Source organism: Poecile atricapillus, chromosome 25, assembly GCF_030490865.1.
Source record: "Poecile atricapillus isolate bPoeAtr1 chromosome 25, bPoeAtr1.hap1, whole genome shotgun sequence".
NCBI classification, from domain to species: Eukaryota; Metazoa; Chordata; class Aves; order Passeriformes; family Paridae; genus Poecile; species Poecile atricapillus.
In genome coordinates this window covers 1,123,087-1,148,767 of record NC_081273.1, presented here as the reverse complement: position 1 = coordinate 1,148,767, position 25,681 = coordinate 1,123,087, and the positions used below count along the sequence as shown (strand labels likewise).

General features: G+C 52.9%; 1 protein-coding gene across 2 annotated transcripts in view; it reads right to left on the bottom strand.

Moving 5' to 3' along the window:
• The window catches only part of ETS1 (ETS proto-oncogene 1, transcription factor), a 79,542-nt gene extending 55,451 nt beyond the window's left edge, over nucleotides 1-24,091 (bottom strand). The window contains exons 1-3 of one of the 2 annotated variants that reach the window (XM_058856952.1): nucleotides 24,074-24,091; nucleotides 15,865-15,947; nucleotides 13,253-13,397 (exon numbers count right to left, since the gene is read on the bottom strand). In XM_058856952.1, the coding sequence (XP_058712935.1) occupies nucleotides 13,253-13,397; nucleotides 15,865-15,936 (217 nt within the window). In that variant the 5' untranslated portion in view covers nucleotides 15,937-15,947; nucleotides 24,074-24,091. Of the gene's footprint in view, nucleotides 1-13,252; nucleotides 13,398-15,864; nucleotides 15,948-23,293; nucleotides 23,401-24,073 lie in introns of those variants that run through there. The other variant, XM_058856951.1, reaches the window with a different exon arrangement.
• Nucleotides 24,092-25,681: the final 1,590 nt, after the last annotated feature.

Genomic DNA, 25,681 nt, shown 5'->3' with positions numbered 1-25,681 from the left:
ATGTTCCTGGCTGATACAGACCAGTTTGTTGTAGGGCTTTTTGGTTTTTTTGTTGGTTTTTTTCTTTTCCCACACTTGTTGGGTTAAAGCAGTGGAAAGAAAATAAACAAGGAAAATGTTGTGTCATTCAACCAGAGCGAAAACTTTCTATTTTTGCACTTTAATATGGGAAGGAATTGCAAAATGGAAAGAAAGAAAAAAAAAAAAAAAGGCCTATTAAAAGTAATTTGTTAACAAGCTCTTTTCACCCAGTTAGTTCACCTCTTCTAGGAGGATTCTGTGGGAGGGGAAGGTCTTGAATGAGGATGAGGCCAAAGGGAAGTTAGGAAGCCAATTTGTGTTCTGTGAGATGAAACAAAATAATCTCTGGTGCTTGGAGTTTCCTTACAATCTGAAAAGGAGTTCTGGGAAGTGAAGAAAATCCACTCAGATGATGCATCAAACACCCCAGGGCTGCCTGAAATGTCCTGGGCCACCACAGCCATCCCCGGGGCAGGTGAGCATGGACATTTGGAACACACAACCTGCACCAGCTGGAGCCAAAACCACAGGAGGATTTGCTCCTCATCCCAGCCCAGTTCCTTGGTCTGAGCTCCAGCACAACAGCCCAGAACTCTTAAATCACTCCAGATGTTCAGCACCTTTCCTCACACACTCCCAAAATCCAGAAGAAATTCAGTTTCTTTCTGTCAAGGCCCCAGTCAGCAATATTTGCAAATATCCCTTTTACCCCCTTTAAATCATCATTTCCCACTCCTGGCTATTTCAGTCACCATTTTCATACTGGAAGAGCCTGGCTGGAGGATTGACAAGGTGGGGCAGCAGATTAATGAGCTGATTTTCTGTGGACCTGCAGCTCCAGGCTGGAAGCAGCTGGACCTGCTCCTGCAGATAGAGCTCCATCCACCCAGGGAAAACAAAAAATCCCCACTCCTCATCCCTTGTGGGGAGGAGGGAGTGGGAGGAAGGACATGGAAGAGGAAGAGGAGGCAGAGCTTGGTTTCATTCTAATGGGAACCAAAGCTGGCTCCTGTTTTCCAAACCACCCTGGGGAGCAGCTGCTGGTGGAGCTTGGGTGGGAAAAAGCTGGGAAGCTTTGGGAATGCATCAGGGAATTATTCATCAGTATACATGCACACCCATAGGGTTTCATTGGAAAGCACAGGGATCAACTCGATGCACACTGTTGTTGAAATCTTATTTGCCCTGCACGTAGGAAATGCAAAGGTTTTACACCAAATAACCGAGTTTTACAGGCATGCATCCAAAGGGCCAGGAAAAACATCATTAAAAGATGTGCCATGGCTCACACAAAGGCCCAGAAGGGGCCACACAAGAGTCCAGCCCTAAACACAGCTTAACATAACCCAGGAGCAGCCTCCTCAGCCCTCCAGCCACCTTCAAACCCCACAGCCAGGTCTGAGAGAAGGATTCATCCCAAACTCCCAAATAAAGGGCGGGAGCCAAGAAAAAGCTGCCTCCCCTCACCCAGCCAGTGCCCTCAATCCCAAAGCTCTGGGAATGGCTCCACAGCCACTTGATTAATAAGGGCCCAGGGGGAAAAAACCGTTTATATAACCTCATCTTCTCTAAACTTCCTAAGTGCTTCAGAAAGTGGCTGCCCTGGAAACCCAAACTGGAAATGAAAAATATTATCCTGCCATTTATAAACATCCCTGGTGCTAATGAAGTGAGGAGCTGCAGCGACAGCCAGTGAGGGAGAGGTGCTCCTGGCAGGCGTGGGAGAGCCCCAAAATCCCTGACTTCAGGTGGTTGTGGAGGGGAAACTCCTCCCACCATGATCCAGTGCCATTGGAGCTGGGAGGCCCCGGGACAGGGATTTGGGATGAGGGATGGCTGTGGAAGCATGGCTCTGCTAAACACAGGGGCTGGAAGCAAATGTGGGGGAGAAGGGCAGGGTGATGACGGCCAGGCAGGAGCAGGTGGGTGAAACCTCTGAAATCCCTCCCTGAGCTGAGTGTGGCTGGGCTGAAGCAGCACATCCTGCTCCTGGAAAGCAGGGAGGGAATCTCGGTGCTTGCTGCGCTCCAGACTCTGTGGGATGAACAGCCCAGGCCTGGCTGCTCGTGCAGGTCAGCAGAGCACGGCTGTTTACACCACTGAGCTCTGAATAAACACAGAGCAGCCCAAATTTAGCTCCTGGGTTCAACCACCCCGTGCCTCGCAGCCCCTCGGCCGCACATCCCAAGCAGAGAGCCAGGACAGAGCTCCAGCCCATTGCTCCATCTGCTTTCCCTGCTGGCATTTCCCACGGAGATTTGTTTTTGCATCAGCACCAGAAAACGCTGAGGTTTGGCTGGAAATATTTGGATTTGGTTTTGACAAAATATTGATGATTTCCGGCCAACAATCTGTCACTTTTGGCAGCAGCAAGGAGAAAAGGGAAAAAAAAGAGAGGTTTTTCCTCAAGATATGGGGACTGAGCTGACACCCAGCCTGGGACTCGGCACAGGGGGAAGGCAAAGCAAAGCTACTGGGCTGCCTCATTATCCTGTCAGTCTGATTACTGCAAAGCAAGGAAAACTGCTCCTACTTCCTTGGAGTGGATGTTTGCCTAGATGGAAACACAGCCAGAGCTGCCAGACACAGGAGGCCTCTGCCCTCCTGGGGTCAGGCCCAGGCTGGATGCAAAGCAGAGGAAGAGCAGGTCTGGTCACCTCTGGAGATGTCTCAGATACCCCAAGGTTGCTTGTGGTGAGGAGCTGATGCAGGGCAGGAGGAGATGCCAGCTTTATTTCCATCACTGCCTTCCAGAATTAGTCCTGCCTCTGGAGTCTGGAAAACTGGGTTGAAATCTCCCAAGCGCAGACTCTTCTGCAAGATGCCTGGAACTGACCAAATTAGAATTTTTCCATGATCAGGCTTCCTTGGGGCATCTCTCCCTTTTTTTCCTTTTCTACCTCAATGTTGACATCAGTTTGACCAAGCAAGAGCCCCCTGGCCCCACTTGAACCTCAGATGTGGAGAGTGAATCACACAGACCTGGGAGAAAGGCTTTCCTGACTCCTGAAAAAGAGCTGCTGAGTTAAAGAGAAGCAGTTTGGGCTGGATCTCCTTAGAAATCAAATCTCCCCTTTGGTGGAGCAGTTTATTTTCTCTGTTTTTCCTAAATACCAAACCCTGGCACAACCTGAGGCTGTTTTCCCTTGGCCAGTCCCTTGTTACCCCTGAGAAAAGACCAACCCCCACTGGGCTCCACCCTCCCAGCAGGGATTTATGGAGATCCCAGCTTTGCATCCCAACCTTCCCTTGCAGCATCACAGGGGAGGGAAAAACATCAAAAGAGAAGCCCTGTCTCTAAAAGGGGAGCAGAGGTCTCCAAAGACAGCTCCCAGAGCACAGAGAAGCTCCTTTTGTGAGCCTAAAACTGGAAATAAGCCCATATGCAAAGTCCACCCTCCATCCCAAGCTGTTCCCACACCTCACCAAAGCCATTTTGGAGACAGGCAAGAGAGTGACCCCTGAATGTGCCCCAGGAAATCCATCACCCCAACACAGGGACCTCTTCACCCCTGGCTGCTTCCACAGAGGCCCGTGCCTCCCCAGGACCAGCTGCACACAGAGGAGCCACCTTCCAGCTCTGGCCAAGCAGCCAACAACTGACCCACTGCAGCTTTTCCAAAGCTTATTGATCCCAAAGCCCACGGGGGAAGATCCATCCCGAGGGCTGGGAAACTCCAGCACGTGCTGGGGACACTGCAGGCAGCTCCAGGCCGGCCACGCCAGCAGCCAAGGATCACTTCAGACATCTCTTTCTGTGTGTAATCCGAAGCACTTGCACAGCCCCGCTCTCCAGGGACCCTCAGCCACTCTCCTGACCTCACTGAATTAAGTATGGCAATAAAATGTGCACTGAATTAATCATCTGCATATCCAACGTGAGAAACTGCTGTGCAGGGGCTCACGGGAGCGGCTGCAGGGATTTAGGGATCTCACTCCAATGGAAGGCAGTGGGGTTTAGATGCCTAAAGACTTTCTGGTAAGTGATATAGCCAAGGTCTTCCAAACCCCAGCTGTAAGGCTCAGTCTGGGCTTCTAGATCTTATCCCTGAGAAGCCTTCTTCCATAAAAAGCCAGGCTGGACAGGACTCGGAGCACCCTGATCCAGTGGAAGGTGTCCCTGACTAGGGAACTAGATGAGCTTTAAGGTCCCCCAGCCCAAACTATTCTGGGATTCTCTGATTCCATGAGGATGGGTGCTGGGAAGAGTCACCAGGACTGGGAGCTTGGGTGCATGAAGACCCCCCACCCTCTGGGAAGAGGAGGTTCCACTGGGGGGTCCTTGCAGTCCAACAGCTGATTGCTGCAAAGCTGGGATGGAGAGGGATCTGGGAGAGCAGCAACAGATCAGGGATCCCAGATTTCCCCCCAGAGGCTCCAGGAAAGGTGAGAAACATCACAGGCACAAAGCAGGCTCTGGAAAATGAGGTGCAGAGAGCTCCTTCAGGAAATTCAGCCCTGGCTCTGCTTGCAAAAGGAGGAATCATTTCCATTCCCAAATAACAGCAGGGGCAGCTCAGGATGATTTCTGTCTCATTTTAGAAGAGCAGAGAGATGCAATCCCTTACAGGGCTTTCAAGGAAATATCTTCCTAATGCTGTCCTTACTTCTCTAAGCCTGGCACTTCTTCCTGCTCTTCCCCTCTCCAGCCTGGACAAGCTCCCAGAGCTGTGCTGGGGCACAGGACAGTCCCATCCTCCTGGAAGTGTCTCTGTGTTGGAAAAAGCAATTAAAAGAACCGACAGACCATCCTAATTGCCCCCCTCCCCACCCCCCTCCCCAAACGTCTGACAGCAGTTTCTGAGGCTGAAGTGATGCAAATAGCTCAGATAAGGCTCAGATAAAGTATCTGTGCTCTCAAGGGCTTATCTGAGCTGAACACCAACTCCAAAAATTCTGAAATTTGCCCCGTGGGACTGTCTCTGGAACTTGATTTCCATCTGAAGCCCCGACCTCCAGAGGCTGCAGAAACAGCTCCTGTTCAAATGCATTCTTGAGATAGCAGGGTGGGACCCGGCAGGTCTGCAGCTCCCCTGGTGCGGCTATCTGGGATTTGCCTCCTGGTGGGAATGTTGCAAGAGCGGGGCTGATGGCTCAAGGAACCGGTGACTGCACCTTTCACCACCCCTGCTCACTCTCCAGGGCTCAGGGAAACCTTCCCTGCTCTGATGGAAAGATCACTTTCCCTTGCCTGCAGATTGTTCCTGCCGCTTTTGCTTCCAGGCCCCGCGATTCCAGGCACAGGGAAAGCTCATGGGACAGCTCAGAGTGCTGGGAGCTCCCTCAGGGACTGAATTTGGGGTTCCTGGGGGGCAGCAGGGATCTGGGTGCAAAGTCTCCCCGGGTTCTCTGACAATCCCAGCAGGATGCAAAGGGAGCCAGCGATCCCTGGGACAAGGTCTGATGGAACAGACCCGGCTCCCAGCAGTGATATCTCTCTGATATTCACTCATAAACGCTCCTGCTTAGCGATCCAGCCTTTCCAAAAACACACAGAGCTGCAAAAGGTGTCACACCTGGGGCTGACACCCATTCCTGGTGCACAGCTCGGCACTGTGGGACAGGAGCTCAGAACCAAGGTCCTGCAGGCTCCCAGAAGGATAATCGGGATCTCTGTAAGCTCCTACAAAGGCTCCTGGGCTGAGACCATTCCTTGTAGGAGCACCAAGGGTCTCCCATCTCCTGGCCACATCCCATATTCCATGTGCTCTACAGACACTGCAGTAAAAGAGAGCAGGAAGGATCCACAATCTAATCATTTACACACCTCATGCAAATCTGGCAAGGATGGGAAAATGGAGCTTTCTGAAAACCTTTCAAAGCTCTGCAGAAATTGCCCAAATCCCGCTGATCCAAGCAGAGAGAGATTTCCTCTCTGCAGAGGATTGCAGCCGGCAGGCAGAGTTCTCAGGCAAGAATAATGATGAAATTCTATAGGATGGCTCATAAACCAGAGAAAAAATTCATTTCCTACTAAAAATTCCCAACGGCTCATTCCCAAAGGAGCACAGGACTGCTGCGGAGTGCTGGCTCCCATTCCACCCCACGCCTCACCCTGGCCAGAAAAGTGGGATTGAGGAAAAACGTGTGGGCAGGTCTGGGCTCCCAGGACTCTGCAGCACTGGCAGCACCAGGGTGAGCCATGAGGTACCAGAAGCCAGGGATTGAGGGAAAACCTGCGGGCAATATCCAGCTCGCAGAGCTCCACGGCACTGGCAGCCCCAGGGTTAACCACGAGCCCCAAAATCCCAGGGACTGAGGGAAAACGAGTGGGCAGGGTCCAGCTCCCAGCACTGCCAGTGCCAGAGAGAGCCACAAAGGCACCAAATCGCAGGGATTGAGGGAAAACGCTCCATGGCACTGGCAGCCCCAGGGTTAACCACAGCGGCGCCCTGCGAGGCAGCGATTTCTGCTTTATTTCAGCAGGGGAAGTGTGTCCCGGCCTGATTAGCCCAATGGTTTCCTCTTTTCCCATAACCTCCAGACCCCCATGGCCTAAGTGTTTACTTTCTGAAATAAAAAATCTGCCAGTGTTTTTCTTTTTGCAGGGCATGTGTATTTTGGGAGGATTCGGGGGGAGGGAAGCGGAGGGGGAGTTGAATGGGACGGGAGGCTGGCGCACACCTCCCTCCCCTCTCCCACCCCTCACCCCAGCTCCTTCCCAGCTGCAGCCTCAGAGCTGAGACTTCTGGCTTCGATGTGAGGAAGAGAGAGAGAGAAACACATTAATGAGAGGCTCTTGCTCCAGCAGCCATAAACACAAGGAACATCTGGAGGGAGAGAGAGGTGCTCTGAGCTGCCAGGAGCTGAAAGGATCAGGCTGTTTGCAGGGTCCCGGATTCCCCACTCCCCACAGCCCCTCTGACCATGCTGCTGTGCTCTCCTGGCATCCCATTGTCCATCCAGGGAGAAAACACAATCAGAGAATCTTAAAGGTTGGAGAAACCCTCTAAGAGAAGGAGAAACCCATCCAGTCCAACCATTCCCCCAGCACTGCTGGGTCCACCACTAAACTCTGTCACCCAGTGCCACATTCACACATTTTTTGAACACTCCAGAGGACAGGGATTCCCCCACTTCTCGGGAAGCCTGTTCCAAATATCTCTCCTCACTTCTGCTGCCCTTCCTGCTCCTCACCAGCCCAGCAAACCTCCCTAAGTGCTGATACAAGGGCTGGCCACGGGCAACCAAACCCTCTGGAGAGGGTGCTCTGCTGCCCAGTGCTCCCACAGGTCATGGGTTGAGGCATTGTCTTGGGAAAGCTCAAACACCACACCCCTGTCTCCCCCAGCCAGGTTTGCTTTTGAAGTGTTTGGTGCAGGAAGGTTTCCTCCTCTGGAAAAGCAAACAGGTACATCCAGCTCGTTCCATGCCTAGAGAGGGCTCAGTCCTGCTCCAAGGGCACCCCAAAATGAGAGCTGTTCTGCAGGCAGCCTCAAGGCATCACTGGACATGCTCACTTCCCTTCCTCCTGGACTCTACATCCCACTATCCCTTCTCCAAGGCACACTGGAGCTCTCAGCTCTGCTGCTCATTTTTGCAGCTCCCAAATTGAGTTTTGCCTCTTGCTGAGCTCCCACCCCCTGTTAGACCTGAGAACCTCAACAAATGTCCAGGCTTCTCCCAAAACCCATGCACCAACACTCCAGCTTTCCCCCAGCCTCATCCCAGGCACCAATGTCCTGTTCTGAGCACGATCCCTCATCCCCAGCTGACTCCAGTCTGCAGCTCAAGTGGGAAAAGAGCTCTGAGCTCATTCTCTGCTGATGACCAAGGCACAAGGAGCTCCCTGGGGTTTTGTCTTGGAGAGGCAGCACAGGGAATTTTCCAGAGTCAGACAGGAAACAAATGGAAAAGCGAAAGCCTGGATTTTTGTCATTCTATCACCTCAGTGCAAATAAACCTCCCCAAGTGCTGAGCTGCAGCAGGTCCCAGCACCACGGAGTGTCCTGGGAACACCTGCCTGTGTTTTCCTCACCTGGGAAACAACAGGATCCACAGGAAGCAGGCACTGCAGCTCCCACTGACCTGAGAGCAAAGCAGGGACTGCTCATCCTTCCCAGCAGACTCAAACACACCACAGGCATCCCACAGCCCTGCAATTCATTCCCAAGGCATACAGGGATCTCCTCTCTCCACCAACTGATTGGAAAATGCCCTTCACAGAGAAAATGATGTGTGTCCTTCAAGAGCCCAGAGTGTCCCAGCACAGCAGCTGGGACTGGCCCTTCACTGGAGCCAATGGAATACCCAAAGATCCCCAAAGGAAAAGTAAAAGAAACCCCCATTCTAGTCAGGCCCTAAACAGCTCCAGACCCAGAGAGGCTGTGTCACCTCAGCAGCCAGAGGGTGACAACAGAGCCCAGAACCCTCACTCAGCCCTGGGCCAGGGAGAGCTGTGGACCAGGGAATGCTGCAGCAGCTTGGGAAGGGACAGGATTTTGTGCAGGGCTTTCTCTGGGCCATGGAATGAATTTCCATCAGTGCATCCCTCCCTGTGGGGGCTCACCTTGATTTTTCCCCCAGCATGTTTCCCTTCACCTTCCTGCACATCTTCCTTTGCCTGCTCCTTATTTGTTAAAGAGGGTGAGGAGAGCCTGGCTGGCCCAGGGATGAGCCTGGCTGGCCCAGGGAAGGCCTGGCTGGCCCAGGGAAGGCCTGGCTGGCCCAGGGATGAGCCTGGCTGGCCCAGGGAAGGGATGGCTGGCCCAGGGATGAGCCTGGATGGCCCAGGGATGAGCCTGGATGGCCCAGGGATGAGCCTGGATGGCCCAGGGATGAGCCTGGATGGCCCAGGGATGAGCCTGGATGGCCCAGGGATGAGCCTGGCTGGCCCAGGGAAGGGATGGCTGGCCCAGGGAAGGGATGGCTGGCCCAGGGAAGGGATGGCTGGCCCAGGGAAGGGATGGCTGGCCCAGGGAAGGGATGGCTGGCCCAGGGAAGGGATGGCTGGCCCAGGGAAGGGATGGCTGGCCCAGGGAAGGGATGGCTGGCCCAGGGAAGGGATGGCTGGCCCAGGGAAGGGATGGCTGGCCCAGGGAAGGGATGGCTGGCCCAGGGAAGGGATGGCTGGCCCAGGGAAGGGATGGCTGGCCCAGGGAAGGGATGGCTGGCCCAGGGAAGGGATGGCTGGCCCAGGGAAGGGATGGCTGGCCCAGGGAAGGGATGGCTGGCCCAGGGAAGGGATGGCTGGCCCAGGGATGAGCCTGGCTGGCCCAGGGAAGGGATGGCTGGCCCAAGGAAGGCCTGGCTGGCCCAGGGAAGGCCTGGCTGTCCTGCAGGCAGGAGCAGCAGCTGTGCATGCCCTGTGAGAAGGCTCCCATTCATCTCCTCGAGAGTGTGCGGGGGAGGCAGCACAGCACAGGGGAGGGAGAAGTGTTGGAGGAGGCTGAGAAAAGGAAGGAGGCCGCAGTTAAAAATAGGATAAAAGGACATGAAAAAAAAAAAAAAAACAAAAGCAGATTTTTTTTAAAAAAAGCTTTGCTCAGAAAATGCTCTGCAGCTGGAGAAGCCATCGGGCTGAGCCTGGTCAGCTTTACCTTCCCCCCTCCTCCTCCTCCTCCCCAAGCTCCCTTCCTCCGAGCGTGGGCCTGGAAGATGGCCCACAAACCGCTCACAGAGAATGTTTCCCTGCAGGGTTCTCCACCGGGAGAAGAGCAGGCAGGGGAGGGGGACACGTGGGGAAAAGCAGGGAGATGGCCACAGATGTGGGCGGCCCCGGGGGACCCCGGCTGCTGGGGCTGGGAGCCGGGCTGGAAGGAGGATCACAGGGTGGGGACACGGGGGGAGCAGCCACCCCTGCTCTGTGTGGGGGCAGAGCACACCGAGGTGTTCCTCCAGCTGCAAGGGCTCGGCTCTCCTGGCCAAAGCAGCTCAACACCAGGGCAGCCCAGGCTGCGAGGACTTGATGCCCATGAAGCACCAGCTCTGCTTTTTGCTCTCCAAAAGATCCCTGGAATTGTTCAAGGCCAGCCTGGACGTGGTTTAAAGCAGCCTGCTCTGGTGGAAGGTGTCCCTGGCCATGGCAGGGTGTTGGAATGAGATGATCCTTAAGGTCCCTTCCAACCCAAGCCATTCCAGGTTTCTGTGATTTGTTTCTCAGCCAGGAGCACTCCCCCAAATGCTCCAGAAGTATCTAAAAGGCTGGGAATACCTTCAGTGCAAGGATGCTAATTCAGCACAACAGTTGTAGAAACTTCTTCTGCTGGAGTCGGGGCCGTTCCATCCCTCACTTGCCATTAACAACAGTTTTATCTTCCCCATCAGTAAGGAAAACAAACCCATTCTGAGTGGAAGGCGTTGTTAAAGTGGCCTTGGCTCCTAAAGGCAGCACAAGCCAGCATCATGTCCATGCTGAAATTGTAATGGAATCACAGAATTGCAGAGTGGTTTGGGTGGGAAAGGACCTTAAAGATCATCTCATTCCAGCCCTTGCACCACGGGCAGGATGCCACCCCCTGGATCAGGTTGTTCAGAGCCCCACAACAATTTGATAATTCCACTAGCAAATCTTCTCTTCCACTCCAGTTTTACACCTAACCTTGCATAATCCAAAAAATGTTCTCAGGGAGGAATATTAGGATCCTATTTCCTTAGGAATTCACCCTAAGGTGCAGAGTGTGGCTTTCTCAGCATCCTTTCAGCAACGCTTTGGGCAGGCACAGGGCACCTGCAGTGGGGTGGCAGATGGAGCAGCCAAGGTGCCTTTACAGTCCTGATGCCACCTGTGCAAGGAGCAGAGGTGCTGCCAGCAGCTCCCCTTTGCACGGCCCTGTTCTGTCACCTCTGGGCCAGGCCTTTCCCTCGCTCTGGTGATCCCTGGGCACTGACATTCCCAACATGTGCACCACACATTGTGGCACAAGCTGACAAATAAAACTGACTCTAGTCCATTTTCAAATGTTTGCCTTTCAAGCCAAAAAAACTCCACCCCTTCTTGCTTTATCTATGAGCTAAATCCACATCAGGCTTTCCTCTATCCATATCACAGAATAATCTTATCAGCTTCAAGCACAGTGTAAATAAACTTGCCCAAGCTTCAAAGGCAAAGTATCTTCCCTAAACGCAAGCAACCCTCAAACTCTTAGAAATGTTGTGGGTTTCTATTGCAGGAGGATATATTCACACTTGCATTTTCCTTGTTGACTTGTTTCTTTCACCAACATCAGGACCATGAAAACCAAAATAGCCTCTGGTGCAGCAGAAGAATAGATGACAAATGGTTTTCATGTGTAGCCGAGACACAAAGGAGAAATGAAAGGCTGTTCCTGGCCCCACATACAAATAAGAGTTTCCTCTCATTTAAAATTAGAAACTGCTCTAGACTAAAGAGCCAGCAACATTAAAAAAAAAAAAAATCAGAGAAAGAACACCTTGCATTGCAACAGGCAAAACTGAAAAGTAATTTTTAGGTATAGGAAATGATCCAGGGGCCTGTCCTGCTCATCCCAACTCACTAAAAGCTGGATCAAAACCTGTGGAAGACAGAAACAGCTTGGATTTCTTTCCCTGGCCTCACTAATGTTTGAGGCCGACTCCAGCCTCTGCAATATGAAAGTTCACAGAGCCATCGTGGAGTAAGGAAGATCTGGGCTGCAGATATGTTGGTCCCTGGAGAGAGCACTTTCACAGAAAATGGGAGAGGGTTGGGAAAAAAAGCCCTAAAAAAACTTTCCAGGCACAGACTTGCAAAATGTTTGAGCAAATCCAAATGCTGCCAGGGCAGATTTCATCAGAGCAGAGCTGACATCATGCTGAGAGAGGTCACTCACAGGAGTTGAGCAAATAGCTGCAATAAGGACGCCTGGGAATAGCAGAGAGGCTTTGCTCTGGCCACAGGCACAGCTCTCTGTGTCCATCTCCTGCTCACACTCAAGTGCTCACCAAAGGAGGAAAGAAAAAACCCAAATGCCTGAACCTTTGCCAAGGAGAGATTTCAAACTGTCCATTTGACTGCTGAACTCCTCAGCTGCAGAAAGTCTCTGAGCATCAGGGCTCTCTCTCCCCAGGGGCTGTGAGCATTGCTAACGAGCAGGAACCACTCACAGGAGAGCAGCACATGCCACAGGACAGCTTACACGGGATTTAAGTGCTCCAGGACAGCCTTGTGTGGGACTGGAGTGAAACATAAACTCCATCTTGGCCCTTAGCAAAGGTCACTGTTGTGCAACTTGAGCTCTTTCTCTTGGTTCAGCCAGGCTGTGCCGGGGGGTACCTGAGCCCTGGGCTGCTTCCTCCTCACCCACCCCAGGCCAGAAAACATCTGCCCTGCCAGCTGCAAGAATCAGACACTGCTGCTTTTCCAACAACTTCCAAGCTATAAAGGTGTAGGAGGAGACATTCCCTAGGCCCAGGCAGGGAGTTGATTTAGCTGATAGCCCAGTGTGGCCTCTCCTCCAGCTCTGGTGACCACCAACCTCTCCAGGAATGATAAAATCCCAGAACTGGGTTGGGAGAGGCCTTAAAGCCCATTCAGTGCCACCCCCTGCTGTGGGCAGTGACACTTTCTACTATCCCAGGTTGCTCCAAGTGTCCCAGCCTTGGACACTTCCAGGGCTGCTCTGGGCACCCTGTGCCAGTGCAAAGCATTGAGTAACGAGAGACCCAAAATTACCATCAGAGTGGAATGGAAATTTGGGAATCCCTGTTTCCTTGCAAGCCTCCGTGGAGGCCACTTTCCAAAGCCACTAACTCAGAGCCAGGACATCAGTCCTACAAATGGCAGGAGAAATGCAGAGGATGCAACCAGCAGCCAGACCCCAGGGAGCAGGGCTGCTGCCCCTATGTGCACACAGAACTTCCAAATTCCAAAAACCAGCAAAATCACCAGCTGAAAGGGGAGACGGGTTCTCCCACACCATGGCAGGGAAGGAGGAAGCCCCCACCCTTCAGCATCGCTTCAATAGGAGGACAACAGATAAAAAAAACATAATTAAGATTTTTTCCTGCTTTCTGGGCCAATCTTCACTACGAGACCCTTGACACCATCAAGGCAGGCACCTACCTGGTGATGCTGTGCCTGAGGGAGGCACTAAGGGCAAAAACCCCAATAAACGATGGCAGGACTGGGGCAGAAAGCAAATCTGGGAGGAGACTGGGGGGGACATGACAAACAGAGCCTGGTGGGGATTCAGGCTCGTTTTTCCAGCTGAGGCTTCTCCAAGGCCCCCAACACAGGGAAGGTGCCACCCCATGTCCCCCCCATGTCCCACCCGTGTCCCCCATGTCCTACCCGTGCCGTAGTGCTCCAGCCCCGTGGGCACCTCCTGCGTGGCGGGCTCGTCCCACAGCGGGCAGCACGGCCGGGGCTGGCAGCAGGAGGCCTGGAAGCCACACATCAGCCAGGGATCCTCGCAGGGAGCAGGGACTCCTTGTTTCTGGAAAGAGCAGAGGGGAACTGCCAGGGGAGCGCGACCCCCAAATCTGCAGGGGTGATGGGGCTGCCCCCAGAATGGGGCAGCAAGTCCTGCTCTGGCAAATCCCAGCTCGTCTGCCTCAGGGGGTTGGGACAGGACCAAAAAGGGCCTTTTTTAAACCAATCTGAGGAGAAAAGTGAAGGTCAGAGTGAGGCTGAGCTTGGCAGGATTCCAGCCTGAGGGGCCGCCCATGGGGACACCCTGTGTGCCAGGGGTTTGTTCCACCCCCCATAACTGGGAATGTCATCTTGAGGCAGCAGAAGGCCCCAAAAACCCCCAAAATGTGGGGTTTGTTCCACTCCTCATAACTGGGAATGTCATCTTGAGGCAGCAGAAGGCCCCAAAACCCCCCAAAATGTGGGGTTTGTTCCACTCCTCATAACTGGGAATGTCATCTTGAGGCAGCAGAAAGCCCCAAAAACCCCCAAAATGTGGGGTTTGTTCCACTCCCCATAACTGGGAATGTCATCTTGAGGCAGCAGAAGGCCCCCAAAAGTCCCCAGGGGGTGCAGAACCACAGCCCTGCCCAGGCACTGTGGCAGAGCCTGCTCCCAGCTGTCATATTTATGTTCCTCTTCCTATTTAGAGGGATATTATTTGGGATTATTTTCTTTATATTTGGGTTGTTTATATTTAGATTGGTTTTATTGCTGTGTCCACAGACGTGTTTATACATGTGGTATGCACACATGGGTATATGAGTTATACACCTCATATGAAATGTATAGATGCATATATAATTTATATAATATCATGTATTATTACCCAAACATTACATCATATACTGTACTATGTGTTAACACACAACACATTATAGATGTAGTGATTATATGTGTGAGATAAGCATTTATACACCCACACCTATGTAATCCTGCCATTTAACTCAATATAAATTACAGATTTATTTTTATTGTATATTAAGCTAAATTTATGCTCTATAAAGAAAATATATTTATCTATAAAGAAAATATAATTATTACCCATAGATCTAGAGGTATTTAGAAACATAGATTTGTTTTGATTGGGAACAAAGCTTTAATAAATGATCCCAGGATATAATTTTCATTTTATTTTGTACACACCTATTTTATACATATATATTTAGGTATATATTGTGTGTGTTTATATATATACACATATTTATTATGTGCATCTGTGTGTATATATTATGTGTATATTTACCATTGACACACACACACACATATATATATATATATATACACCATATAATAAATACATTGCATTTAAGTGTTTGTCTCCCTTAGAAGAGGACAATACCATGCACATACCTATAAATAAATGCAGGATGTTTGAATATTTTATCATTGTTACCATTTCCCTGCGGGGGAATAGGTTTCCTTGATGGCGAATCAATATTTAAAAGCCAAATGCTTGCTTGGAACCATTTAATGTATGGAGCTGCCTCGGGAATATTTCACAGCTCAGGCTGAGCTTTTCTTCCCAAGTTGGGGAAAATGTTGGGTTTTAGCACAAGTTCTGTGCAGCCTGAGGTGTCAGCCCAGAGCTTATCTGACCTCTAATGCTCAGCAGTTCTTTGGACAAATGATTAGAAATGTCATTTCTCTAAACAGAGGTCTGATTTCTCTGAATATAGGTCTGATTTATTTAGATATGGATCCAATTTCCCTAAATATGGATCTGATTTTCCTAAAAAAGGCTCAAATCCCTGCCCAACCTGTCCCAGGTCACATTCCAACCTTTTTCATACACAGCCACTCATCAGCTGCCAACAGAACAGAGCTGGCCTGGGAGAGGGAGCACCAGAGTGGTCCCAAAACTCCAAAAAGCCACGAGAACGTTTCCCAAATGCTGTCCTGCTCTGTGCTGGTGCCACTGATCCCAGGTGAAGGTCAGCAGGGGGAGCAGGCAGCAGGACAATGCTTCCCCTGCCAATCCTCCCAACACAAGCGCAGGAAATCCGATGCAGGATCCCATTTCCAGGGGAGGTTTGCAGGCTCAAGAGGGTCAGAGAAGCTCTGGGTAAACACTTGGAATTCAGGAATGCTCTGAACTACCTAAAACCTTGGATACTCAGGAGACAGCACCGAGCTGGGTCAGGGCTGGAGAAATCCCAGCAACCCAAGAGAAAACTGCTGGGGTAGGAAACCAGCCCCAATTCCTGTCTTTTATAGAGTCATGGAGAGATTCGGATTGGAAGGGGATTTAAAGACTGTCTCACTCCAACTCCTGCCATGGCAGGGACACCTTCCCCTGTCCCAGGCTGCTCCAAGCCGTGTCCAGCCTGGCCTTGGGCACTGCCAGGGATCCAGGGGCAGCCACAGCTGCTCTGGGCACCCTGTGCCAGGGCCTGCCAAACCTCACAGGGGAGAATTTCTTACTAAAATCTAATCTATACCCACTCTCATTCAGTGCAAAGCCTTTCCCCCTTGTCCTGTCTGTTCCTTACCATCATTCCAGGCCGAGCCAAAGGATAAGGAGCCGTGCTGCCGATGGTTGTGTCCATATAATAACTCATCATCTTGGAGGTGCCTGCAGGAATGGAGATGGACATTAGATTCCATGCCATAAAAACTGACAGCACCAGCTAAATCCATGCTTTCCACAGCTGTGCAAAGCTTGGAGCAGACTGTCCCCTTTAATTAGTTTAGACTGGAAAAGTTAAGAGGAAAAATACCTGGATTAATAGGAAATATTGTGATTAGAGGGGTCGTATCAACAACACAGCACGCAGATGCAGGAGTGTAACCAGGGGAGAGCCTTACAATGGGGAATGAATTATCACCTGCAAGCTGGGGGAGCTGCTCTGAGGGAAGATGAGATCATATTTCCTTTGCTGGAGAATTGGTGGGAAATTGTTGCCAATTTTTTTTCTTTTGAGAGAGAAAAAAAAAAAAAAGGCAGTTTGTTGAGATCAACACCTTTCCTGTGAAAGCTTTGTCATGCCCAGTCTGTCTCACAAAGAACTTTGCTGTTTTCAGGACACATCCTCTGTTTTTGCACATGAGCAGCGAGGTTTCCCTCACTGAATCGCTCCCTTGCACTCCCACATGGCATTCCTCACACAGGATTCACTCTTCTGAGCAAGTCCTCCTGCCAGAGCTGCTCATTAGCTGGGATTTTTAATCATCAGTGAAGCCATTAGCGTGGCTGGGGTGGAGGAGCTGCAGCGTGGCTCTGTTATCAGAGGTGTGGCTGTTTCTCCCTCTGTCCCTGTGATGCCAAGGGACAGCACAGGGCACTGGCTGTGCTCTGGGGGATGTGGCTCCAAGGTGCTGGCAGGAAAGAGGGAGGGGGAATAGCCTGGGTTTGGCAGGGCTGGCTTGGGCAGGATGGGCCCTGGAGCCGAGGGAAAGGCTGTTCCCAGCCTGGTGATGCAGAGGAGCTGCTTTAACCTCCCTGAGGACACAGCTCCAGCTCCTGGAACACCTCTGGGCTGTGACCACTGCAGCTGCAAACACCTGGCTGAGTTATCTTACAACAAAATCCCAGAACCATCCTGTCCAACCCTTAACCTGGCACTGCCAGGCCCAGCACAATCCCAAGTGCCACTTTACACAGTTTGGAACACTTGCAGAGAAGGTGACTGCACCATGCCCTGGGCATGAGAAACCTTTGAGTGAAGAAATTTTCCTGATATCCAACCTAAACCTCCCCTGATGTAACCTTGAAGCTGTTTCCTTTACTCCTATCACTTGTTCCCTGGACTCCCCCTGGCTGTCCCCTCCTGGCAGGGAGTTGTGCAGGGTCAGAAGTGCCCCCTGAGCCTCCTCTGCTCCAGGCTGAGCCCTTCCCCAGCTCCCTCAGCAGACTCGTGCTCCACATGTTTTGTGCTCAGCCCTTCCCAGCACAACCACGTCACCTCCAGCCTCCACTGCTCACTGGACTCGTGAACATCTCCTGCAGGCCCTGGGATCCTCTCCCAGCCTTCCCTCTGCTCCTTCCCCCGGGGCTTTGCTGCTGCTGGAGCTCTCTGCAGTTGCACCCCTGGGCAGGTCAGAGCTGCTTTGGCTGTGTCTCACTCAGCACCTCAGCAAACAGGGACCCCCAGAGCATCTCCCCCGTGCCCTGTGAGTAATGGCCCAACACAAAACACCTGCATGTGCTTGGTATTAAATTATCATCATCATTTCCTGCTGCTTATTACTAACTCTGCCTCGAACACCAGCAGATTTTTTTTTTTTTCAAACTTCTCTTTTTTAATTCACAAGACTCAAAACTACCCCTACGTGGTGGAAGAACCAACAGGCTGTTTCTGTTTGTGCTGTGCCCAAAACCACAGCGAGTGTGAGTTAGTGTGGCTGAGAAGCCTTAACTAATCTCAGCATCTCTGCACACCCTGCACAGCCCTAAGGAGGCACTGGAAGGCCTTGGCTTCAGCCTCCCTGCAGCTGGGTGAGACACAGACCGTGCCTGGGGCCCACTGCTGCAAGCTGAGTGAGCACAGAACCCCTGGGCTCAAAGGCACCTTAAACCCCTCCAGTTCCACCCTGTGCCATGGGCAGGGACACCTTCCACGAGAGCAGGGTGCTTTAAGCCCTGTCCAACCTGGCCTTGAGCATTCCCAGGGTGGAGCATCCCTGGCACGAAGGGATCCCCTAACGCAGGGCAAGGTGCTCAATCCCAGCCCATCACACGCCTGACCCCAACCTTCAGCACATGGAAACCATCTCAGGTAAACATGGGCTGACCTCACCCTAAAGCAAAGGTTGACACTGCCACACAAAGCCAGCCAGACAGGATGAAACAGAGCCAGAGAGAGCTGGGGGCTGTTCAGCTGCCACAGTGACAGCCACGTGTCCGAGAGCGAGGACTCACAGCCCCAGAGAGCAAACAGCAGCCCCCAGGAGCAGCTCTGCTCTCTGCTTTGCAGCTCAGGCAGTGGCAGCTGGGGTTTGGTTTGGGGTTTTTTCTCCTTTGATGGAGGCACCTCGCTCGCAGCAGCTCTCGAGAGCTGTTCATGCCTCGCTGGTGTCGTTTGCATCTTTCTCAGGCTGAACCTTCCAGCGAGATGCCGCACGCTGCTGGTCGAGGCCGTGGCTGTGCACCGACAGCAGCAGCAGCAGCAAACCCATCCTGACACCCTGGACAGGCTTCACGCAGCAAGGAATAGCAATAGGATTTAACCAGAGCTGCAAAGCAGCCCCAGCAACTCCCCCAGCAGCCTGCAAGAGGTGAATTAGCATCTCTAGACAGCAGCTCCAAGACATTCAGCCAGTTTGCTTTCTGGTTTCTCTTCCCCTCTAAGCTGAGCTGTTAAAAAGCACAAGAGAGGAGCAGGAACAACACAAAACTCAGCAACAATTTGCATTCCCATCTCTGTGGCTTCAAGAGAAGGCCTGGTTAAACACAAATTAAACCAGTTCCCCAACCTGATGCAGGTTTTGTGGGTGACAATGGTTAAAAGACAGAGAAACACAGGCTGAAGGCTCTGAAAGGACCTGGAATCATGGAATCCCCAAAGAAGGAATCCCAGCAGGGACCATCCCAAGCCCCCACTATGGGCAGGGATGGCACCCAGCAGGTGACACACCCTGCTGGAAAAGGAATGGAAATGGAATAATTGTGCTCTGGAAAAGCCAGGGTGAAAGAGGAGGCAGAGACAGCACAGAGGGAGCTCTGCTCTGCTTTGTCCAGGCTAATTTTAACAGAACTTCCACCACTTCCCAGAGGAAACTACTTCACAGCCCAAAACATCTCTCACTGTCAGCAAGTTTCCCTGATGGCTGAGCGATATTTTGCTTCTCTTCAGCTTCCTCTAATGAGAGCCCAGAGTTCCTCTCCTCCCCTGGATGCTGTCAGGGGGCTCAGCTGAGCCCCATTCCAGGCTGGAGCTCTCCGGGCAGGTAATTTGGCTGATACTGAGGAAATCACTGCAGATTTACATCAAGATAATCCATTGCTGAGAGCTGCTAGTAAATAGAGGGGAATCAGAACCATTTGGTAAAATCTTTAATGACTTAACAGCTTGACTTCAGTCTTATTGTTTGCTCTTATTATTCCTGTCCTATTGTGAAAACATGTGTGGGAGAACCAGCATTTATTTTGGGACTTGATCAAGTACCAGCCAAAGCTATTACACTCTTGGGTCATTTCTTAACTAAATTAAAATTTTAATTTCATTTCAACATCCATCCCTCCTCTTTTACAAGGTCGGGATTTTTTTTTTAAATTTTAAGTCAATTACCAAGCTTGGTTTAAAAAAGGAAAAGCAGTTTGTGGTCATGATTCACACATAACACCCCTGCAGAAGTTGGGAAGGAGTTAAAAATGGATATTTGAATAAAGTGAATTTTGTCTATTCAATATTTGAAGACACTTTACAGAATTTCCATGCAATGTTTTAGCTTTATGGGTTTTTAAGGATAGGAAGGGGGATGTGGAGTGATGCCACAGTGACTTTCCAGTGGCAGGGTCAAGTCCCATCTCTGTTTCCCAGTTTAATGCTCCATCCATGGCTCTGCTGCAAAGTCTCATTCCCCAATTTCTGAGCTTCAGCAGCACACTCAGCTCCATCCCACATCCCTCAGCCGGGGCTGGGCACGCAGGGAAGCTGTCACTGCAGGGTGGCACACCCGGGACAGCCACCAAACCCTGCTCAGGAGCTTCCCTCCATCCCCATAAACCCAGAAATTCTTTTTCCATGGGGTCTGACCAGAAGCCAGGAGGACGGGGCAGCAGCAGCAATGCCACCAAAATATTTCTGGCTTCAAGAAGGTGAATCAAGGCTTTAAAAACCTGCAGCAGCCTCTGCCACACCACCACCCTCCCCGGGCTGCCCGGCTGGCCCAGAGCTGCTCAGTAACAACCTCTTCATTTTAGCATCCAGCAATAATTTATCATCTTGGAGGGGTGGGGCAAAGAGCTGGTGGAAATGACATCCTTCCGCCGGGCTTTAACCCTTGGGAGCCGGGCACTTTCCAGGCCCCCTGCCAGCTCCTTTCCCAGGGGAAGCAGGGGTTGTTGATCTCTTGGCATCTTAGAAACCTCCTTCCATTCATCTGCCTCGGCCCCCGCCAGGATAAAGCACATCCCTACGGCAGGAGCGGAGCAATGGACGGGGGTGTGCTTTAGATACTTACAACAGTGGCTTCTAACACATTGGCCACGCTAAATCCCACATTTCTTACGCTTTTATAACTTTCGAGTTACAAAATTGGCGCCCGATTTCCTGCAGGGCAAGCGGGCGGGGCAGTGGGTGGTGCTGCGGTGAACAATAGAGCAGCGACAGCCCTTCTGCACCGCTGGAAACACTGCAGGAGGTTAAAGGGCCGGGAAAAGGTCACCCGGGGAAAGTGAGGGGGTGAGGCTGAGGATCTGAGCCCCCGGGGGATGAGCGCAGGGGAGCGGCTCGCTGGAAAGGATGGGGCAGGGGCTGCCTGTCAGCACATCCCTGGCAGTTCTGTCCCTCCTGCTCCATCCCTGGCAGTTCTGTACCTCCTGCTCCATCCCTGGCAGTTCTGTACCTCCTGCTCCATCCCTGGCAGTTCTGTACCTCCTGCTCCATCCCTGGCAGTTCTGTCCCTCCTGCTCCATCCCTGGCTGTTCCATCCCTGGCAGTTCTATCCCTCCTGCTCCATCCCTCCTGCTCCATCCCTGGCTGTTCTATCCCTCCTGCTCCATCCCTGGCTGTTCCATCCCTGGCAGTTCTGTCCCTCCTGCTCCATCCCTGGCAGTTCTGTCCCTCCTGCTCCATCCCTGGCTGTTCTGTCCCTCCTGTTCCATCCCTCCTGCTCCATCCCTGGCTGTTCTGTCCCTCCTGCTCCATCCCTCCTGCTCCATCCCTGCCTGCTCCATCCCTCCTGCTCCATCCCTGGCTGTTCTGTCCCTCCTGTTCCATCCCTGGCTGTTCCATCCCTCCTGCTCCATCCCTGGCTGTTCCATCCCTGGCAGTTCTGTCCCTCCTGCCCCATCCCTCCTGTTCCACCCCTCCTGCTCCATCCCTGCCTGCTCCATCCCTGCCTGCTCCATCCCTCCTGCCCCATCCCTCCTGTTCCACCCCTCCTGCTCCATCCCTGCCTGCTCCATCCCTGCCTGCTCCATCCCTGCCTGCTCCCCTCCCCCGGTGCTGTCAGATCTGAGGGAGATACGATGGGATCCCAAGAGCTCTCTCGTTTGGCTGGACAAACTCCATCTGGAATGGGTGACAGCAGCCGTGGGAGGGTGCCAGGGTGGTTAAAGTTTGGTCCAGCCTCACAGAGCCCTCACTCTCTGTTCTCGGAGTAAACTGTTTTTTCTCTATGTTTCTCCTGCTCTCTGTTCATTCATTGATTACTCAGCTGCTAATGAAGCTGAAGTAATGCCCCCAGCAGCAGCAGCCCCAGCAGATGCACAGCGAGCTGACAGCACGGTCAGGCAGGAGAGGGTTTAGGTGGGATGCCAGAGCTGTTGCCATTAAATCACCCTGCTCTGCCCCGGTTCACAGCAGCCACCAGCAACTGCAGGAGGATGTGAAGGGAGGGTTAATTAGGTCAGCTGTTATTTCACTCACGAATTTGCCTCCGTGAAGCAATAGGCTTCACAATGCCATGGGCCAGGCCCTCAGGGGGCCGAGCACAAGGGAAAAGAACAGGATCAGGGCCACGCTGCTCAGAGAGGATCCCTGACCCCTCACACCTTCCCCATGTCACACAGCCCAGCCCCTCCCGTGGCACAGGGGCTTGGGCAGGGCTGGCCAGCCCAGCTGGGAATCCCCAGGATCCCTGTGGGACCTTCAGCAGGACACCTGCACCAGCCTGGCCAAACCCACTCTGAAAATGCCACCAAACCCCCCTCTGCCACAGGGCTCCAGACCACTGGGAAAGGTGGGGTTACCCTCTGTGTCTTTGTCCCTCAACTTGCCAGATGGAAAAGAGTTTTGTGATCTGGAGGGGCACATGGTCCCCCCAAAGCTCTTTGGTGAACCTGAGGACAAGGGACACACACATATCCCAGTGCTGGGGTACTAAAAGCACCTCTGCCTTCCATACACCCCCAGCCCCTGGGCAAGGAGAAAATGCCCCAAAAAATCAGCCTTGCCAGAACAATATTTCCATGGCAGGCAGGGGAAAGCTGCAAACCCAGCGGATCAGGAGGCAGCAGGAATGGGCTGTGGCAGGAAAGCCCCAAAGGTGCCAGGTGACAGCACAGGATGGGAAGCTGCCGGTGACTCTAACACCGAGTGAGTGAGCACATGCAAAGCAATGATTTACAGACGAGTGGGAAGGGGGAAGGCCTTGGCTGGGCTCCTCAGGGACTCAGTTCCCACTGCCTGGGCTGGGGGGACAGGATTCTGCTCTTCCCAAGGAATGGCAGCACCTGGGCACCGCATCCCTGCAGCTGTCACACTCCAGCTTCTCCCAAAGGCAAATGCTGGCACCTGTGGCACTGTCAGCCCTTTAGGGGATGGCACTGCCATGGAAAACACCTGGAGGGGTCACAGCAAATCCTTCCACTCATCTCTGGAAAGCAGGAATTAGCCCCGAGTCTGTCTTTCCAAACTCAGGCACTTTGGATCTCCCCTCCAACACAGCAAAACCAAACCAAATTACACCAAAACCAAATTACAATTCAAAACAGCGAAGGAGCCGCAAATTTAATTCACTGTACTAATGCCAGTGCACAGCCTTCCATTTCTGTGAGGAAAATAATAATGTTTTCCTGAATCTCCATATAAAATTCATGTACTAAGTAGATATATATAAATTTTTACAGGGAAGCATCATCTCAGACATTTACAGAAGATCCTGCGGTAGGGGTACACAAATCAATTACTGGGTGAAACTGGAAATGGAGAGAGGAAAAGTAGATCACCACAAACCAAATCTGAGGCGTCCAGAAAATATCCACAGGTACCTCCAACCCCCAAAAGAGTTCCAAGAGCCTCTCCCAGCACTTACGGCTCAGCTGAAGGACGGGGAAAAGCTTTATATCCTCCACGGCTTGCCACACTTGTGTCCGCTCTCCCCGCAGCTACCTGGAGCTGTCGGCGCTGGAGGGAGGATGGAAATCCCATCGTGTTTGAGGCAGGGCTGCTATTCAAAGGGAGGGGGAGTGGTCAGCCCCGCTCCCGGGGAGCCGCCAGCCAGGAAAGAGCCACCTCTGGCCGATGTCAGGGCTCTGGGCAAGCGAAAGAGCCGCTGCTCGGAGGTGGGGAGGGGGCACAGAGCCCTGCCGGCCTTTGGGTGCCGTGTCCCTAAATCCAGCCGAGGCTCCAGCCTGCCCGGGGAGCGCTGCTGCAGCCCCAGAGTGAGCGGGGTTTATTCCTGCCCGGGGAGCGAGTGAAGCTGAGGCTGCTGCAGCCCCAGAGTGAGCGGGGTTTATTCCTGCCCAGAGAGCGAGTGAAGGCTCGCAGAGCACGGGCAGCTGAGGCTGCTGCAGCCCCAGAGTGAGCGGGGTTTATTCCTGCCCAGGGAGCGAGTGAAGCTGAGGCTGCTGCAGCCCCAGAGTGAGCGGGGTTTATTCCTGCCCAGGGAGTGAGTGAAGCTGAGGCTGCTGCAGCTCTGAGCCCAAATCCCGGCCCAGCTCCTGCCTCATGGCAGAAATCCCTTCCTGCCCAGGTTCCCCGGCACCGCTGCTGCCCTGCCCCGGCTGCAGGGCTCTCCCCTCCGCTCCCTGCCTTTCCCCAGCCCCGGCACGGCTCCGGCCTGCTGCCACTCCTGAAAACCCTTGGCACCTACCTCTGCAACCACAGATACGCCCTGGTAGCTGCCGCTTGCTTTTAAAGCCCTAAAGGTTGAAGGAAGACTCCTTCCGTGAGGAGCTGGAGAGGGAATTTGCTGGGGCAGCGTTGGGAGCCGCTGGATCAGCTCTGCCAGGGATGGATGGTCCCAGCCCGCATCTCTCCAAAGCCCAGTCCCAAGGCAGGTGCTAAAAGTGTCCGGGGCCTCTCAGACACGAGAAGGGCAGGAGAGCACATTCCCGGCTGGCCAGGAGCAGGGAGTGGGGCAGAAACACAGCTTGCAGTGATCTCGCCCCTGTGAGTTATCCGGGGGCTCTGGAAGAGCAGGATCTGGGGCTGCCTTTGCTCAGCACCCCTTTCTTTCTCTTCACAGCCCGGCCAGTGGCAGCCCCGAATCCCGGCTCAGCAGGACGGGTCCATCCCGCCTCCCTCCCTCGCTCTCCAGGCAGCAGAGCTGCCTTTTCCTCCAGGAGAGGGCTCCAGGCTGGAAATCCCAGCTCGGATCCCTCATGTCCCCATCAGCGGCCCTGGACGAGCCCCTGGCCGGGGCAAAGCCCAGGCACCAAGGGCTCCGTCCCTGTGAGCTGCTCCGGGACACAGCGAGAGGCTGGAGCAGCTGCTGGATCCTCCCTGGAGCAAAGAGCCCAGCCCGGCTCAGCCCTCCCTGCACGGACACCGGGAAATTCTGCTCGCAGAGTGTCTGCAGGAGGGGCTGATTTCCAGGGAATTCAGCAGCACCTTCACCAAACAAACACAGCAGCCTGCACATCTGAGCGCTGTCACTGCTGCAGGATCAGTGTGGGGACAGGAATAATTCCTGGAGGCTCCTTCCCCAGCACAGCCCTGGGTATTTTGGGTACTCTCAGCACAGTGGACATTTGCAAAGTACAAACCAACACTGTGTTTGCTCCCACGTGGATAATTTCTGCCTGCACATGGCTCCTGTGGCATCTCCTTCTGCCAAATGTTCCCCAGAGAAATTCAGATGTGCTGAACAGGATAAAGGTCCCTCCTGTCCCCCTCTCCCAGACCAGGAGGTTGCTGAAATGCACAAAGTGACAATTAGCAAAAACCCCCATTATTTATGCACATAAAACTATTCCCAGGTCCTTCGGGAGCTCCCAAATGATGAATGAATCTCTCCTTTAGCCCTGAATTTGAAACACACAGCTCCAGGTGGCCCAAATCTGTTACCTGCTGGACTCACCAGGCACGGCTCCCTCTTGTAGCTGTTTTAACACAGGAAATGATTTACAGGGTTCCACCTCCCCAGGAAGGTTTCCAGCCTCCTGGGCTTTGCTACAAAGGCTCTGTCACATCTGAGCTCCAAAGGAGCGGAATGTGTTCAGCAATCAATTTTTATCTGGGCAACTCTTCCCAGGATAACCCCTCTGGCAGCTGCGAGCAAGATGTCCCTGTGTGGATGCTCTGCTCAGGAGGGTGCTGGGATGCAGCAATCCAGACATTAACAGCTCTGTGGAGTGGCTGTGCAGCCAGCTGGAGGCTGGGACGTGGAAGCACAGAGTCATGGAATGCTTTGGGTGGGAAGGGACAGTGAAGATCACCAGGTGGTTGCCTGGTTTCAGGGTCACTGCTGTCACATCAG